Source organism: Sciurus vulgaris (assembly GCF_902686455.1).
Source record: "Sciurus vulgaris genome assembly, chromosome: 3".
NCBI classification, from domain to species: Eukaryota; Metazoa; Chordata; class Mammalia; order Rodentia; family Sciuridae; genus Sciurus; species Sciurus vulgaris.
This window is the reverse complement of record NC_136463.1, coordinates 12,885,525-12,904,791: the sequence shown is the minus strand read 5'-3', so window position 1 is coordinate 12,904,791 and position 19,267 is coordinate 12,885,525. Positions and strand designations below refer to the sequence as shown.

The 19,267-nt window shown below is 40.1% G+C and overlaps 1 protein-coding gene across 1 annotated transcript; it reads left to right on the top strand.

Moving 5' to 3' along the window:
* Positions 1–244: 244 nt before the first annotated feature.
* Positions 245–13,185, top strand: APOH (apolipoprotein H). Its single transcript, XM_079131134.1, has 8 exons — positions 245–402; positions 778–954; positions 2,382–2,478; positions 3,067–3,143; positions 6,974–7,162; positions 8,651–8,830; positions 10,454–10,651; positions 12,512–13,185. The coding sequence occupies exons 1-8, from the start codon at positions 339–341 to the stop codon at positions 12,565–12,567; spliced, it is 1,038 nt and encodes a 345-aa protein (XP_078987260.1). The 5' UTR covers positions 245–338; the 3' UTR covers positions 12,568–13,185.
* Positions 13,186–19,267: the final 6,082 nt, after the last annotated feature.

Sequence of the window (19,267 nt, the reverse complement as noted above, 5' to 3'; positions counted from 1 at the left end):
ATGAAACAAAAGATGGAGAACGAGAGGTTCAGGCAATCTGGAAATTATCAGGGTTCTGTGAGAGGTGATAACAAACTATTATGTGCTATTAAGAAAAATGTCATCTACCAAAGAAGGAACCGTCTACCAGAGATTTCACAATAGACTCACCCATGTGGAGTAAATGATTAAAGAATGGAGATCTTAGAGTTCCTTTCAAACCATGACGTTTTATCTCCTATTTACAGAGATAAAAGTACACCTCAAAAGTGGTTTAATATTTAAGCACTTTCATATTGGTGTCTCTCTCTCTTAGCAGAGGAATCCCACTTTGGTAGCGCTGGTGTGAATCATCCACAATGTTTTCTCTGGTGCTCACCCTGATCTCGAGTTTTCTCTGCCACGTCGTCATTGCAGGACGGAGTAAGTACTTTTTGCCTTTGAGAAGATAATTAATAGAACCAACATTCTAGTATATGTCAGGGATCGATAGTAGTTTTCAATTCAGAGTAGATGTTGGAGAGACTGAATTGGCATTTACTCTCTAATATTGATATGCTTAAAACTCCTTATAAGATACTTAAGCCTCGGAGTATGGACCTGCACCATGGGGATAATAGTAATGCCCACTACAAATGACTGTCGAGGAGACTGGATGAGATATATTACACACGCGGCATTTGGTGTGCGATTTGGTATACTTATTATTGGTAGCAGGGACTATTTCTCATGTGTGTGCTTCAAACTTAAATATGTGCACAGAGACTCCTTAACCATCTGCTTGGTGCTCTCTTTCAGCCTGTCCCCAGCCAGATGACTTACCATTTTCCACAGTCGTTCCATTAAAAACATCCTATGAGCCAGGGGAGCAGATAGTGTACTCCTGCAAGCCGGGCTATGTGTCTCGGGGAGGAATGAGACGGTTCACTTGTCCTCTCACGGGGATGTGGCCCATCAACACTCTGAAATGCACACGTAAGTCCGCACCTTCCTTCTCCTTCTCTCCCCTCATTTGGGCTCTGGACGTTGATGGGAGATGACCGACCTTGTCCTACTCCGGGTGCAGGGGCCAGCAGGGGCTGCAGAGTGGAGGGCCGTGGAGGAGCAAGAGGGCCCAGAAGGCTCTGCGGGTGAGAGCAAGGACAATGAGTGCCATTTAGAGGAGAGGAGAAGGTCATAGTCTGGCCCTAAAGGAGGTTAAGAAAAGAGACCAGGACCCATTAAAGGCAACACTGAGGAAGTTAAAAGACAAGTGGAGATACTCTGGGCTAGGCACTGATGCCAAGGAGACACTTGGACAAACAAAATTGGAGAATTACCGTAATCTTTGGACTTTGCCTCAAAACAAAAGCAGAATGAATAGTTACTTAAGTGAATATAAATTTCATCTAAATTATGTATATATTTACAATAAAATGCAAACAAATGTAGTATATGCTAATTAAATTAATAATATTAATTCTTTATCTCACTATTGTTTTGTTGTAAACATTTGCTTTTTTTTATTCCTCTGAATAGTTCTATGATAGAATGCTAGCCTTTTTTTTATACTCAAATATTAAGCAATGAAACACTGAATTCCTAGGAATTATATTTAGAAGTAGTAAAAATAGCTAAATGAGCCTATCTGAGCTCCAATTATTTTGGTATAGACATAACCTTTGCTTAATTACAAATGTTTATGCAAGCAATTTCAATTTTTTTAATTAAAAAAGGAAATTTTATATTTTTGGTGCTGGGTATGAAATCTAGGACCTTGGGCATGCCGAGCATGTACTGTATTTCAGAGCTACAGCCCCAGTCCCTGAACATAATTTTTAATGAAAAATCACTATGCCATCACTAGGAAAAATTTTACTTTAAATCAGCAATAACTTTGGAATACTAACAATATAATTTTTAAAAAAAATTTTTAGTTGTAGATGGACACAATACCTTTATTTTATTTATTTATTTTTCTGTGGTGCTGAGGATCAAACCCAGTGCCTCACACATGCTAGGCCAGTGGTCTACCACTGAGCTACATACAACCCCAGCCCCTAACAATATCATTTTAAAGTTATTTTCCATGTGTATACTTCATGTCATTGCCATAGACTGCATATAGTTTTGTGGTTTTCTATTTTTATCGGCATATTATAAAAATTGACTACATCTCTATAGTCTTCCTAATTTGTATTTTATTGGATGCATAATAGTTCAACCATTGATTTACCTTGATTAATTAAAACGGTCCTGACGGTGAACATCTAGACTGCGAATTCTGCAATTAGCAGAATGGTGTAATGAGCACCTTGGTGCATGTATCATTTGTCTTCATCTGGATTGCTTTCTTAGAAGAGTTACGAGTAGAGTTCCTGAATCCAAGGATAGAAAATTACCTTTGTCTTCTTAAATCACAGCCAGAGTGTGTCCTTTTGCTGGAATCTTAGAAAACGGAGCTGTACGCTACACAACTTTTGAATATCCCAACTCCATCAGTTTTGCTTGTAATCCTGGGTAAGGACTTTCATGACACTAAGCAGCTTAATGCCCTTAAGTGAGACATCAAGTCTGGTTAATATTTCATATCTAGATTTTAGTTTGAACTTGCTGAATACAAATCAAGTTTAGTTCTACTTTTAATTTATATTATATTTCAGTGGTGTTGAGGGTGTGATAAAGAGTTGAGAGGAAATGAATAATTTGGGGTTTGGCTTCTGTATTACCAACTATGGGAAACTCCAACGATTCACCTTCAGGCTTTGCTGGGACACTCCATGGGCCCTGAGATTAGTTAAAATCCTCAGGAAAAGTATATTAGAAGTCAGAAGTCAATAGAATGGTGGGGTACAGTGGTGCACACTTCTGGTCTCAGTTACTCAGGGGGTGGAGGCAGGAGGATCACTTGCACCCATGAGTTCAAGGCCAACCTGGCCAACACAGTATGACCCTGCCTCAGGGGGCAGGGCAAGAGAGGCAATAGGGGCCGGGAGTGCAGAGCTCAGAGGCAGAGCACATGCTTAGCATGTACAAGTGCCTGGATTCAATCCTCAGAATATTTGAGATGCCGTTAATAGCTTGATAGATGAAAATTCTCCTTTGTAGGTTTTATCTGAATGGAACGAGTTCTTCTAAATGTACTGAGGAGGGAAAATGGAGTCCGGAGCTTCCCATCTGTGCTCGTGAGTTGATGGGTCCCACTTGTGGGCAGGGTGGCTAGTGGTTTGTACCAAAAGGTCTTCGTTTTAGCACTGAGAGTCCCACATCTCAGAAACTCCTTAGTCCCAGAAACCTATCATTTCTGGCTCAGTGTGATAGTTGGTCACCCCGTTTTCGTCCTGAGATCATCTTGTTTGGGGATGATCAACCACTCCAGAATGACAGAAGTGTGACATTTTACTCATGAACATCTTTCATATCCACTACCTGGTGGGGGCAGTCATTGCTGGGTTTGCTAACTCCAATCTCCCACGGTTTGGGGGCAAGGATTTAGATACGTCTGGCACTGGCTTATCAGGTACTGTCACTTGGACTAGGAGCACTTCCGCAAGCAGTGAGATCATCCTTCCTCCTCATCCCCTGCCCTGGAACCTCATTCATTCATTCCCATCTTTAATAAGTATGAATTAATGATCCAGGATATGGCAGATCCTGCTCAGCCCTGAGGCTGTAAGGCTGAAGGAGACAGCTCTGCCTCAAGAGAACCAGCCTAGTGATGGAGACAGGAAAGTAACCCTTTACAGTAAACCATTAAGCCCCACATTTTCAATTCTGCAAATATTTTAAGGAACTTGACAAGGTGCATTGAAATAATGCAATAGAGATTGTAATCTAGAGCTTATGTATCCTTTATAATTATTAAGAATGAAAATACAGATTGTCCTATAAATGGGACACTAGGACAACATAGTATCCTTTACACACATACACACACACGTGTGTATATTTATCTCTATAAATAGGACATTGGGTGAATGTGATAGCCTTTTATGTATCACACAATATATAAAGGTCACTTTCATGACCTGTTCAATAATTAATTTTGATGGAAAGGAGCAAAACGCTCACACAAAGGGTTATATCATGTTTTTGATGACATGTAGTCATGTCACGTAGTTTCTTTTGACATTGTCATCGTTCTTGCCATTTGAGAACAATATGGCTTCTCATGTCAAATCTCACATCATCTCAGACAGTAGTAGGTTCAGGAGTATTTTGCTGTCTTCCTCCTGGTGGGTTTTCATTGCATCATATACTAAACAGATGTCTCTTGAATGTTAACAAGTTTCTGAGATCTTTCTTGTCTTTGTTCATGAATTTGTGAATAATCTGTGCATTTACAATACATGTATCAATTATTTGAGTGAATGAAGGCCAATACTCTTTTCTTCTTTTTACCCTAACAAAAGTGGATTATTTGGAAACCAACCAATTACTTACCCACATCCCCACTGAAGTTGTCACAGGTATCCACTGCCTGTGGTTGAGGCTCATTGACTCTACTCTTTATTTTTCATCAGTGAACTTTGCCAAGAGTTTCCACTGTATCGTAGTTCATATTGGTACGGACACATTTATTATCTGCCCATTTCACAGAGAGAATTCTATGATTTGTAGCATGTCTGCACTCATACGACCTTCCCTCTTGCTGGTTTTTTCATCCTTGTTGTCAGTTTCAGGGGACATTCATGTAGTCTATTTTCCTTCTTAGTGCCTGTAGCTTGAGGTCCAATCTTGAAGGCAAATCAAAAAGTCAAAACCAGTGACTCGACTGTGGAAAAACCAGAGTGACTATGGACTCTCTAGCACTTCAAACACTTGCAGAACTACCTGACTCCCAGGCAAAAGATCATCAGTGTGTCTTTCTCAAGCTCAAGCACTTGTTCCCTATTACAAGTCAAAATTATAGCAATACCTGGTACTCTGCACAGAGCTCAGAATTTATAACCAAATCTTATGGGCTTCCCTCTTATAAATCATGCTAGTGAATTGTGTCCATAAGGTCTGATAATTATTTCATTCACTGTCAAACATTCTTCAAAGATACCAAAAATTTAATTTTTCTCAAGCATTCAGCATAAGTGTTTTCCATAGAATTGTCTTTGGGGTACAAAAGCACAGGTCACAACTTGTCAACAAATAACCTCAAGTGGCAACCGTTAGAGTCTCAGGCAGCCGTGCAGTGCCTAGCACATTACTATGATGAGTACCTTGTCCCAGTGTCCTATTGATAGGATAACTACCTTTGAACATTAATAATTTGAAATACAGTAAACTTCTCAAAATAAATGACACCTGAGTTCTAGAAAATACATTCACGAAAACATGCATTTATTATATTAGATGTCAGTTGTGTGCATGATATTTTGTTCAGTTGAACATTTAATAGAAGTAACTTCCACAGAAAAGTTTATGCCATTAACACAATGAGTTTAAAAATACTTTCGAATGCTTCAACCATTCTCCTATTAGTTTTCTCAAAAGAACAGACCTCTACAAAATTATTTTTAAGTTCCCAGAAGTGGTACATTTGTTGCTCAATTTAAGCTTTGATATTTGTTCCACATCTGGGATGATGGGAAATAACGGGGTGAGCTAAGAGTCCTCCACGGGTCTTGCATTCTAGGATTCTAGGAGGATGAAGAATTCCTCCAGAGTCCTTGGTGGCTCATCTCAGGTTATGCTAGCTGAACAACCAGGCTCAGCACTGGGCCTTGCTTCTGTATGGGAGGGCCGTTCTCATGTTTAACTTGTGATTTTATGTTAGTTCAACTTCGAGGAGGAGGCCCAGGTATCAGAATAACAGTGATAGTTCTTTAACTTTTCAGTGAGATAGATCCTAGCCCCAAAAGCAAGTGGAAAAGTAAAGCAATTCCAAATAAATCCTAATTTAAGAGAAACCAAACTACAAAACAAGTTTTTTAAGGATAAATTAAGTAAAGGTTTCACTCAGTAGTAGGAATCACCCCCATTCCTATAAGTAACTTGTTTACCTTTTTTAAAAAAATATTTTTAGCTGCAGATGGACACAATATCTTTATTTAATTTATTTTTTTAATGTGGTGCTGAGAATGGAACCCGGTGCCTCCCACAAGCTAGGCGAGTGCTCTACTACTGAGCCACCACCCCAGCCCCAATTCATTTACCTTTTAAGATGCTTTATACCAACGATGTAAATTCACCCTTTCTTTTAGTTTCAAACAGGCTACTTTATCTCCAACCTAATCCGAATGAGTGATTCTCACGCTTTAATGTACATGTGAACTACCTGGACATTTTATTAAAGTGTAAATTCTGATTCAAGCATCGGGGTGTGGTCTGAGCTTCTGCACTTCTAATAAGCTCCCAGGATTTAGTATGCCCAAGCTGCTAGTCCATGGACCACTTTTTGAGAAAGCAAGGGTGAAGATAATTCAGGTCAAATCACATTTGGGTCACTTGCTCTATGTTGGTGTAACTATCTCTGAAATTGTTGAAATTCCATATTGGTCAGGGCAGTGTGATAAGCCACTGCCAGGACTCTGGGTCCTTCGGGTTACATGTATATACCCACTGCATACAAAGTCCCAAAGCATGAGACATTTAATAGAATAAACAAACCGAGCTCAGATGTCACAAACAACTTTGTACCAAATGCTGTGATCAGTCATTATTTTAGGATGATGTCCCAGCAATGTTCTCCACAAATTCTACCTTCCGGAAACATCTTCCAAGGTAGCATTTAGATCAAAGATTTATGGAAACCTAATCATTGTGTTGTAAAGGACAAACCAGAAGTGGCAAAACTTAAACTTATTAGATTTTAGTTTTTTGACTGGTTTGGACATCTGATTTGGGAATCACATTTTCTTATTTGGCATTTATAACTGACTCTTATTTCCCTGATATTTGATCAAAATTTGCATTTTCTCAAGTACCTTTTTGGATTTTCCTTTTTTTTTTTTTTCTGGAAAGAGTATATTTATAAGACTCAATTGTTTTCATAGAAATGATAAATTATTTCTTTCTCCAGCCATAACCTGCCCTCCACCTCCAGTACCTAAATTTGCAACACTTAGTGTCCATAAATCATCAGCTGGGAACAATTCCCTCTATCGGGACACAGCAGTCTTTGAATGTTTGCCACACTATGCTATGTTTGGAAATAATACAGTTACCTGCACAGCACATGGAAACTGGACTGAATTACCAGAGTGCAAGGGTAAGTGAATGCTATGACAAAATAATTGTGGTAGGATGGAATCCCATTTTTGGAAAGTATTAAAAATTCCAACCATCATGGAATATTTCAAAGTACCCATTCAACAAATGTTCACTGAGCATCTACCATGTGTCAGGATGTGTGGCAGGCACAGGGGATAATAATAGATAAATAAGATCTGCTTCTGACCCGAAGTGAAATAAATATCATGCATTGAACTGTCTGGAGCTACCTAGGAAAGCTTCCCAGAGGTAGTGGCCCTTGGAGGGGCCCTGGAGGAGAAGAGAGGAACCTGGGAAAGGCATGCCACACAGGGCACAGTCCTTGCAAAGTCAGAGAGTCATGAAAGAACAAGAGGTGTCCACAGAGCTGACCATTTTCATGAGGACAGTGAAGAGAAGGGTGGATTAGGAGATGGAGATAAAAACTGAGCTGGGCTCCAATTGTGATATCTTTACAATCTTGACCTAAACTTAAAAATCACAGAGGTGTTTGGTTTTCTCTAAAAAATTATGAAAATTCTTCCTTTGACTTCATCTGTCATTACTATCTTTGGATTTGCCATCTGCATAACAAATGACAAATTACAAAGTTTATCATGCATGCAAAGAGTTATGCTAAGGGCTGTTAACTTCTCCAGTGGTAGACATTACGGGTAACTAGCGAATGGTTCAAAACATAAGTGGATTTTAATGTGGGGGAATTACCAATAACAGCAAAAGCTAACATCTTTTGGGGCACTTAAGTGTGAACCGTGCATTAGTTTCCTGTCACATAAACGTCACCTCACTAATTCTCCCAAATCCTGAGCAGTAGGTTCTTTTCTCCTTTTTTTTCCCCGACCCTTCACCTAGATGTATCGAGTATTAACAAGTGTGACACGTCACCTCATTAAACTACCTCCCAAGGCTGCTTCTGGCTGCAGCCCTGCTCTCTTGAGCACAGTCACTAGGGATACAGGTTACTGTGGCGGATACTGAGGCAGCTGGAAAGCAGCACTGTTTTTCTTGGATGCATTTTATGCTGCCTTCTTTTAAAGTCTGAAGACAAAATAACGATGATTAGGTTCAACATTTCAAAACCAAATAATGATGTACAAAGTGTGCATGGGGTCTTTGTGTTTTAATTTCATGGTTTATTGGTTGTAAGAAAGATTTCCTTCTTTTTTTTTTTTTTTTTTTCCAAGCTACCATCTTGGATTGTGTGGGATTTTGCAATCATAACACCTTAATGATTATGTGTGAAAGCCCAAAGAACTTAGTAAATTGTCATTACTTACTTTCCAAGTGGTGTTTGTTTTTTAAATACTCAGGGTCCTATAAGTATAAGAGAATGGAGACTGAATTTAGCACAAAGCATTTAGAAATTGCATTCCGGTCGCAGGAGTGCCCAGTGACTCCATGGTGTAATGGAGACAGAACGTAGCCCTTCTCTAACTACTGGGCAACCCGACTACTTCTTACTAATCTTATTGAATAAACTTTGTAGAAGTAAAATGCCCATTCCCAACAAGACCAGACAATGGATTTGTGAACTATCCTGCAAAAAGAGTACTTTCTTACAAGGATAAAGCCACGTATGGATGCCACGACACATACACCTTGGACGGCCCGGAAGAAGTTGAATGCACCAAAATGGGAAACTGGTCTGCACAGCCGAGCTGTAAAGGTATGAAAACATGGGGCAGGCCCTCGAGGGTTTCTGAATTTATCCAGACTACACCTTTGCTTGCCATTTTTTTGGTCTATTCATTTTCGACTAGTTGCTCAGACTTGCTTCACAGCTATTGGCAAGTGAGAGACGTTAGGATGTTCATGTACATGGGGAAGCTTCATGTCAAGGAGCTTGCTTGAGATTAAGCTGTGGGAAATAAGTCCTTTGTATGTATTGATAATATGGTGGAAGATCATGTGGGATTCCTGTATTTGCTTTTAAATCTTTGCCTGTGAACATCTTTGTTTTCTGTCTCTGCAAGGTTCTTTTTGTTGCAAAAATCAACCACCCATTCAAGCTAGTTCAAAGAAACAGGGGCTTATAATAAAAAAGATGTATGGAGATGAGGAAATGAAATATAACTGGTACTTCTAGGATTGAAACTGAAAGTCAGGAACTATTGCTGCTCTTCACATCTCCATGGTATCTCCCATCTCTGGGTCTCTCTGCTTCCTTGCACTTGGTTTTGTTATACAGCAGGATCTCTCTGCTAAAGGACACATCACCAGCTGGCACCTTTTCCCCGAGATGCTGGATCCTTTATAGTTAGGTGTCTATCTAGCTTTGATCAGTCAGTGTGACGCTTATGCAAAGAATAACAACCTAGTGTGTATCTCTGCTCGGGTTGCTGTGGGCTGGACAGTTTAAGCAGGAACAGAAAATAGGCTCAGCAGGTAAAATGGTAAATGACTAGTGTCTGTGGTTGAAATTCCCTGGAAGCAGAGACAGGGATTAAAGTGCAATTGATTTCTTAAGCAAGTGTCTCAGAAGAAAGATAGTGAGGCAGGAGGGATAAGGTGGGGCACTGGTTCTTGAACTTCCCTGTGCATCAGAATCTCCTAGAGGGCTTATTTAAACTCAGATTTCTGGGCTCCACCCTCAGTTCTGATTCAGTAGGTCTGGGGTGGTACCTGGGAATATGCATTCCAAGCAAGTTCCCAGGTGATACTGATGCTGCTGATCCTATGCTGATCCTCCTCCAGAGTTTGGCTTCATTTTCATAGTACCAGGAGCTCTGGGGCACAAATTCTCCCTGAGTTAATTCTTCCAAGAGGCAGAGGGATCTGCGTTTCATATGCCCTTGTCCGTTAGTCATTGGCCGTGGACTGTTTTCTTCCCTGACTCTGAGGATGGTGGTAGGGTAGTTTGCACAACTATCTTAGCCAAGTGATTCCCCTATTGCTGAAGCATTTTTTTTAAGAGAAAGGATTATTTGTGAGCTGTCGTGAGCCCACAGAGGCTGGCTGGTAGATCTAACTTAATAACAGGATCTGAGTGGGGCAGTGTAGTCTTACCTGAAGTTCTTTTTTACTGGAGGCTAGAAGCTGAAACTTCTGTGACCTTAGTAGCTACTGCAGGGAAAGAGAAGGCCACATTTAAGGCCATGAGTAGTGATTCCATTGATAGAGATGGGCCATTAGCAATTATATTGACATTGTTCACTGCACACGTTCTTGGAATCCTCTCGTCTTGACCCATTTCTTTTAGGTATTACTCGTCTACTAGTTCAAAGACTACATTGTCTTTAAGAAAGATTCACTGACTTCGTCAGTCTTAATGACACCCATTCTCTTTCAGCAACTTGTAAATTATCTGTTAAAAAAGCCACTGTGCTACACCAAGGAGAGAGAGTGAAGCTCCAGGAAAAATTTAAGGATGGAATGGTGCATGGTGACAAAGTTTCTTTCTTCTGCAAAAATAAGGAAAAGAAGTGTAGCTATACAGAGGAGGCTCAGTGCATAGACGGCACCATTGAAATCCCCAAATGTTTCAAGGGTAAGTCTACACTGCAGTGTTCAGCTAGGATTTCCCTTGCCATAATCAGCACTTGTGTTATATAATGACTATAAGAAATCTTATCTGTTTGGCCATGAATTTTTTTTTTTCTTTGTACTGGGATTGAACTCAGGGATGCTTAACCACTGAGCTACATCCCCAGCCCTTTTTATGTTTTATTTTGAGACAGGGTCTTGCTAAGTTGCTCAGGGCCTCACTAAGGTGTTGAGGCTGGCTTTGAACTTGCAATCCTCCTGCCTCAGCCTCCAGAGTTGCAGAGATTACCAGTGTGCTCCACTGCACCTGTCAGTCACAAAATTTTTTAAAAAGACTGATGATAGGAAGAAACAGATCAAGCAGGGAGTTGCTTAGTGTCTCCACTTGCATAAACTTTTTTTTCTAATTCTTTTCCTTAAAATCATCATTGTGGTTTTACACAATGAATGTAAAGATAAACTATGATATTTGACATAATTTCAAGTTAGGATTGAATAGTAATGCTGAATCAAATATTAAATAATTGTCCCCAATAATAAAAGAATTCATGGCTATTGTAATTGGTCTATAGGTTACCTATAATTTTTTTTCCCTTTCTTCACAATGCCTACTTTGAAAACTATCCTTTAGAGCAAAATATTCGTTAGAGCAAAATATTTTAAGGAAGGTGGTATTAAATTTGTGTGAGATAAAGAAATTATAATAGCCAACATTTTGAGAACTAAATGCTAACCTTTTAGATTTCAGGTTTAGGGTATAAATATGTTTGTCACTAGGAAGAGAGAGCCAGGTAGCGGCCGAAGCTGGTGCTAGTTCTAGGTTTAGAAATGTCCCAGGAAAGTGGGAAGACCTCTATTGGCCCCTAGGAGAGAACACATGAGAGCAGATGGAGCTGAGAAGAGAGGGATCTGAGAACTGGCAACTGGAGGGAGAGAAGGAAATATGATCAATTCATAAAACACACCTCATAGGGTAGGTTTGATTATTAGAAATATCATGCCTGACATAGACTAAGTCCTCAACCTATGACATCACTATCATTAGAATTACAAATAGTTAGATCTCCATGGAATAAGATGTTGTACAAAAGCTGGCAGAGACCCTGGTGAGATGTTACACACTAAAGCTGAGAAAATATAATAAGCCTAGTATAGATCAATAGAAAAATACTAGTAAAGGGACTGGGTGTGGCGTAGCAGGACTGTAATCCCAGTGACTCAGGAGGCTGAGGCAGGAGGATCACAAGTTCAAAGCTAGCCTCAGCAATATGAGGCCCTAAGCAACTGAATGAAACCCTGTCTCCAAATAAAAAATAAGAAGGGCAAAGGATGTGGTCCAGTGTAAAAGTGCCCCTGGGTTCCATCCCCAGTACCAACAACAACAACAACAACAACAACAACAACAACAACAACAAAACAAACAAAAACCAAGAACCAACCAAACAAACAAACAAACAAAAAAAACAAAAACTTTAAACAAATGAACAAAACCCCACAAACCAGAGCCTTGTTGATATATTATTTTAGGCTGTTTTTCTACATGGTTTTCAGACCGATGCAGCACTATTGTGCTTTGAAGAATAAATAAAGGGATGATACAGTTTTGTTTTGTTTTTTTTTTTTTCTCTTTTAATAGGGACTGTCAGAGTTATCTAAAACCTTTTATTTTCTCTCTTGGAAATGAATGGCTAATCATTGCCTGAATGTTTTCTCTCCAATATTTAAACCCCACACTAAATGGTATCATTCATACAATCATATTTATTCTGCGCACTTGTAACATGTATTTGATTTGGCTTAGCTACTTAACAGAGTCAAGAAATGATCATTTCTCTTGGAATATTTGTCTTTTTCTCCCCCACAGAACACAGCTCTTTGGCTTTCTGGAAAACGGATGCATCTGATGTAAAGCCGTGCTGAGGCTGCCTTCAGTGGAGGTCAAGTGCCAGGCTGGCGCCTGTGCTTTCCAAGGAACCAGTGGAGGTGGAGAAATAAAGCCCCCTGAACCTACCACCTCAGCCCTTGCAGCTTTACTCCTCATGGTGTCTCGCATTTAGTCCTGTGGTCTGGTCGAGAAACCTGGATGCTGGGAACCATCACCATTTCATGGCTGTGAAGTGGGAAGTGTAGACCATTATCCGGGTGACCCAGCTCCCGTCTGTCTCAGCCTGCTCTCCAGCACTGTCTCCCAAAACACCTGCAATGCACTTTTTTTAAAAATAGGCTGGATCATAGACCCCCGCCCCATCAGTATTACCTGTCTTCTGTTCTGAGAATGGTCTAGAAGTCTGCTTTTATGACATAGCTCCCAGTTAATTCCTGTGCTTCCTCACGTTAGAGAAGCATCGCCATAGAAGAATAAGCATGAACTTCCAGGCCTATAGAACTGGATTGGAATCCTTAATGTTGGGTTGACATAATGCCAAAGACCCCTTTCCTTACCCACTAAGGCTCCAAGGTCCGTGAGGGATATCACTTCTTGGCACACGTTCAACTCCCTGGCCCTCCTCTTTTTCTGTAGTACATACTGCCCAAACCCACTCAGGGCTCTGTCCGCCTTCCCCATGTCTGCACCTGAGTGGCTGCATGTAGCTGGAAGAAGAGGAATAACTCACAATCCCGCTGACAGACCCTACTCTAGATTCACCAGAACAAACCTTACACAGGCCCTCAGCTCTGTCCAGTAATCCTACCGTTCTTCTCAGGTCCATTCACTGCCCCAACCCTCCAAAGTGGCTGTTTCTCTTCCCAGTACCCCTGGAGTCACCCTCTTGCTCCTTCCTGTGTGTCCTCACTCACTTGGTGGGGAATCAACTGGGCTGGCCCAGGTAGGACTGGGAAGCAGTGAAAATATAAAATGAGGTTCAACAAAATACAGCACCCCTTCATGCTCAAATCACTAGAAAAGATAGGGATAGTAGGAACATTCCTCAACATTGTGAAGGCTATTTATGCTAAGCCCATGGCCAACATCATTCCTAATGGAGAAAAACTGAAAGCATTCCCTCTAAAAACTGGAACAAGACAGGGATGCCCTCTTTCACCACTTCTACTCATCATCCTTGAAATACTAGCCAGAGCACTTAGACAGACTAAGGAAATTAAAGGGATACAAATAGGAAAAGAGGAACTCAAGCTGTCACTATTTGCTGATGACATGATTCTCTATTTAGAGGATCCAAAAAACTCCTCCAGAAAACTTTTAGACCTCATAAATGAATTCAGTAAAATAGCAGGTTATAAAATCAACATGCATAAATCTAAAGCATTTTTATACATAAGCAATGAAACATCTGAAAAGGAAATGAGGAAAACAACTCCATTTGCAATAGCCTCAAAAAAAAAAATACTTGGGAATTAATTTAACCAAAGAAGCGAAAGATCTCTACAGTAAAAACTACAAAACACTGAAGAAAGAAATTGAAGAAGACCTTAGAAGATGGAAAGATCTCCCAGGTTCTTGGATAGGCAGAATTAATATTATCAAAATTGTCATACTTCCAAAGGTACTATACAGATCTGATGCAATTCCAATTAAAATCCTTGTGACATTTCTCATAGAAACAGAAAAAGCAATCATGAAATTCATCTGGAAGAACAAAAGACCCAGAATATCCAAAGCATTCCTGGGCAGGAAGAGTCATGCAGGAGGTATCACAATACCAGACCTTAATCTCTACTATAGAACAATGGTAACAAAAACGGCATGGTATTGGCACCAAAATAGGTAGACCAATGGTACAGGATAGAAGACACAGAGACATACCCACATAAGTACAGTTATCTCATACTAGACAAAAGTGCCAAAAACGTACAATGGAGAAAAAGACAGCCTGTTCAACAAATGGTGCTGGGAAAACTGGAAATCCATTTGCAGTAAAATGAAATTAAACCCCTATCTCTCACCCTGCACAAAACTCAACTCATAGTGGATCAAGGACCTAGGAATTAAACCTGAGACCCTTCACCAAATAGAAGAAAAAGTAGGCCTGATTCTCCATCGCGTTGGCTTAGGATCAGACTTCTTTAACAAGACCTCCATAGCGCAAGAAATAAAAACAAGAATCAATAAATGGGATAGATTCAAACTAGAAATTTTTTTCAGCACAGGAAACAATCAATAATGTGAAAAGAGAGCCTACAGCGTGGGAGAAAATCTTTTCCACACACACTTCAGACAGAGCACTCATCTCCAAAGTTTATAAAGAAATTTACAAATTTTACACCCAAAATACAAAGAACCCAATCAATAAATGGGCTAAGGAAATGGGCAGACACTTCACAGAAGAAGATGTACAGGTGATCAACAAATATATGAAAAAGTGCTCATCATCCCTAGTAATTAGAGATGTGCAAATTAAAACCACTCTAAGATTTCATCTAACTCCAATTAGAATGGCTATTATCAAGAACACAAGCAATGATAAGTGTTGGCATGGATGTGGAGGAAAAGGCACACTCACACACTGCTGATGGAGTTGCAAATTGGCAGCCACTCTAGAAATCAGTATGGACATTCCTCAGAAAGCTTTGAATGGACCCACCATTTGACCCAGCTATCCCACACCTTGTTTTATACCCAAAGGGCTTAAAATCAGCATACTACAGTGAGGCAGCCACATCAATGTTCATAGCAGCTCAATTCACAATAGCTAGATTGTGGAACCAACCTAGATGCCCTTCAATTGATGAATGGATAAAGAAACTATGGAACACAGTGGAATATTACTCAGCCATAAAGAAGAATAAAGTTATGGCATTTGCTAGATGAAGTTGGAAAATATCATGCTAAGTGAAATAGGCCAAGCCCCAAAAACCAAAGGCTGAATGTTTTCTCTGATAAGTGCATGACAATATATAATGAGGTGGGGTGATGGGGGGAAGAGAAGAATGAAGGAACTTTGGATGGTGTAGAGGAAAATGGGGTGGGAGGGGGTGGGGGATGGAAAGATAGTAGAATGAGACAGACAGTATTACCCTATGTATATGTATGATTACATGAATGGTGTGAATCTACATTGTGTATAATCATAGAAATGAAAAGTTTCACCCCATTTATGTACAATGAATCAAAATGCAGTGTGTAAAAAATAAAAAAGATTTTAATAAAAAAAATAAAAATTTTAAAAAAAGAAGCCAACCCCCCTCCCCCCCCCCCCAAAAAAAAAAAAGAAAATACTACATGAGGATTTCCTTTGGCATCTGGAGGGTGGTTATTTGTTTTCTACAACACACCCAGCTCTAGGCCTTTTGCTCAGTCTCTGAGGGCCTCTCAACAAACACTCTCACTGGCAGGTTTCTTCTCTTCCTTCACAGTGATGGTTCTCTACTGGGATCGACAAAAACATTAATCCAGAATTTTTGAAGCCCTATAGCGCGGTTTACAGGCCATGAAGGGATACACTGGAGGGGAGATTGTTTACTTAAAGATTTATCATGTATGACCTATCTCAAGGGTATAACCATATGGCCTGGGATGAGTTGGAATGGATGGCAGTTGGACTGGGGATTGGTGATGGAGGTCAGAGCTGGAAGTCCCCAGATGTGCCAATGTGATGCTTCATTTGCTAGACCATGAGAGGAGTGGGTAGTCTGGTGGTCGGCACTCATAGCCCATGGGCAATAGCTATTTACCAGCTGGCACAGGGGCTTTTCACTATTTGGAGGGTCTGTCTGGTCTTGTTGGTATGCCAATGGTCTTATTGGTCTTACTAATTTGGAGAAGTTTAATGCTATGGTTTGGGTCTTCAATGTCCCCCAAATGCCTTGTGCTAAGACTTGGTTGGTGGTGCTATTGGGAGGTGGTGGAAACTTTAAGAGGCAGGTCCCCACTGGAGGAAGTAGGTCATTGGGGGATTACCCTTAGAGGGTGCTTTGGAACCCTGGCCCCTTCCCCTCTCCTGCTTCCCAGATGCCATGAGGTGAGTCGTTTTGCTCTCCCACACACTCCTGCCGTGATGTTTTGTCTCATCGCAGGCTCAGAGTGTCTGGGCCAAGTGACCATGGACTGCAACCTCTGAAACCATGAGTCAAAATGAACCTTTCTTCCTTTAAGAGCTCTATCTCATTCTGTCAGGGTGAAGGAAAGTCGACTTAGTGATGTCGAAAGGACACATATAACATCAAAACATCAAAATAAAGCACACATGCTAAAACTAAGACTATCCAGGCTCTAGAAATATATGAGGGAGTCATCCGGATACATAAAGTTGGTAACTGAAGTCAGGAAAGTGGACGATAGCACTCAGGATGAGCATCTAGAAGAAAGAAGACTAAAACATTAGTTTCCAGATAATGTGTTTAACAACTACTTCATTTGATTAAATGAATGAATGAACAAAAATGTGAGTCAATCAAAAACAACTAAGACTAAACAAAAAAGCACACAGATGTATCTTTAACATTTTAGGAAGAAGGGATGTACCCGGCACTTAGAATATGTTAATAGTTGTAAGTGGAATCTCTTGAGCTTTGCGCTCTTACACTTTGGGTGCATGGTTTTAACTATATGAAGAAAGAAAAGAGCCAAATTTCACTTAGTAATGGGCAATTAACGGATATTAAATGCATCAAAGATCTTCCTACTTCGTGCCCACCCTACGTAGGCATTCACGTGCCTCTACTCCAGACCTACCGATCATTCTCCTCTCAGACTCCGTCAAGCTATTTGTCACTGCACATGAGTTCCTGTATATATTCTAATCTTGGGCCACATTTTTAATGTACACAACTCTTTGCTTGAGGAAGATTTTTCCTTTGCCACTGTTTTCAAGGCCTTCTCCAAATGAAAGTGTATTGTAGCTGCCTTAGTCTATTTTTTGCTACCATAACAGAACACTAGAGATTGGAGTGATTTTTTAAGAAAAGAAACTGATTTTTCACAGTTCTGGTGGCTGGAAAGTTTACAGACAAGGGACTGTGTCTGGTTAGGGCTTTCTTGTTGCATCAGAGCATGGCAGAATACATCACATGGCAGCAAAGCATGCATGAGACAGCAAGAGATTGAGTAGCAGGCTCCAGCCCTTGTATAGCCAGCGTTAATGAGGATGGAGCCCTCATGAGTTAAACACCTCCTATAAAGGCCCACCTCCCAACACATGGGATGACGTTTCCAACACATGCTTTTTTCTTATTAAATATTTTCTTGGTGTTAGATGGACCCAATGCCTTTTTTATTTATTTATTTTTACGTGGTGCTGAGGATCGAACCCAGTTGCTCACAGGCGTGAGGCAAGTGCTCCACCATGGAGCTACAACCCCAGCCACCCACACATGCTTTTTTTGGGACACATATAGATTTGTACTTAGGAAAGGTACTGGTGCAACAGGGATGGACGATGAGGAGATGGATTTTCCTGATCGGGGAGCTTCAACTTATTCCCATTCTCATGGGTTGTCACTGGCACGATTGATCTTATGACTTGGTGGGTCTGATAGAACGGTGCGTGATGGATGGCCGAGGCTCCCTAGTCACTTGGTTCCCAGGCATCCAATATTGTATTAGAAGGTGTTTTTCAAGAGGCATCTAATTCTTCACTGTAGATGTAAAATTGTGAATTATTCTATTTCTCCTTTTAACTGTGTTGTTTTTGCTTTCTCTATATTGAAGCTGTTATGAGATCTATATACACTTAAGATAATTATGTGGAAATTTCCCTCTTAATTTTTGGTAGGTTTTGATTGGAATATGTTGTAAGTAATAACATGTAAATAAAATACATATATTTGTGACTTACATGAACTGGTCAGTGCTTTCTGCAGAAGCTGCAGAAAATGTTGCTACCTACCTTTCTACACAAGGAGTCTTGGTATCTGGTGAGAACAAGATCTTAGAATCAAAAGGACCTGTGTGTGAATCCTGACACCATTCTTGTAAATTTCTTGACTTAACTGAGTACATTTTCTCATTTGTGAGATGGTAAAATGGTTCCTAAGTATCAGGGTTCTTAGGGAAAATTAAGATAAAATACTTAGCAAAGTGAAAAATAAGACACAATAAACAGTGGACCTTGTACTCTTTAAATAGTAGCTAGCATTTGTTGAGGATTTATTATGCACCAAATGTGTGGCAAGCAATTTACATAAATTAATCCGTTAAAACTACGAACAATTATATGAAAGCAAGGTTGGTGTTACTATAACCTTTCTAACTTTATTGACCTTCCTTCTCCAGTGTTACTGTCTTCCTTTTCTTCTACCTTTTCTTTTTTAAATATTTGTATTAGTTGTTGATGGACCTTTATTTTATTTACTTATATAGACGTGGTGCTGAGAATCGAACTCAGTGCCTCACACATGCCAGGCAAGTGCTCTACCATTGAGCCACAACCCCAGTCCCATCTTCTACCTTTTCTTGTGCTAGGTTGATCATCAGACTCTGTTAGAATGGTACTGATCTTAAAAATTGTCTAGACTTTCTGTGGGGAATTTCAGGATATATCATCTCTACAATCATGATATAAGGTTCTCAAAGGGAAGGTAGATGGGCGTGTCTACTCTCAGCAAGACTCTCAGTATAATGATCCATGTTTCCATTTAGCAAAAAAAAAAAAAAAATGTTAGGTTCTTTCACACCTCAGCTTATCTATTATCAATTGCATTCATTTCTAATCAGAATTAC

Bases quoted from the DNA above. Each gene is read 5' to 3' on its own strand.
- APOH (XM_079131134.1), top strand. From the start codon at position 339: ATGTTTTCTCTGGTGCTCACCCTGATCTCGAGTTTTCTCTGCCACGTC. The intron at 3,144-6,973 runs GTGAGTTGATGG...TTCTTTCTCCAG, and splicing joins GGAGCTTCCCATCTGTGCTC to CCATAACCTGCCCTCCACCT. The intron at 8,831-10,453 runs GTATGAAAACAT...ATTCTCTTTCAG, and splicing joins TGCACAGCCGAGCTGTAAAG to CAACTTGTAAATTATCTGTT.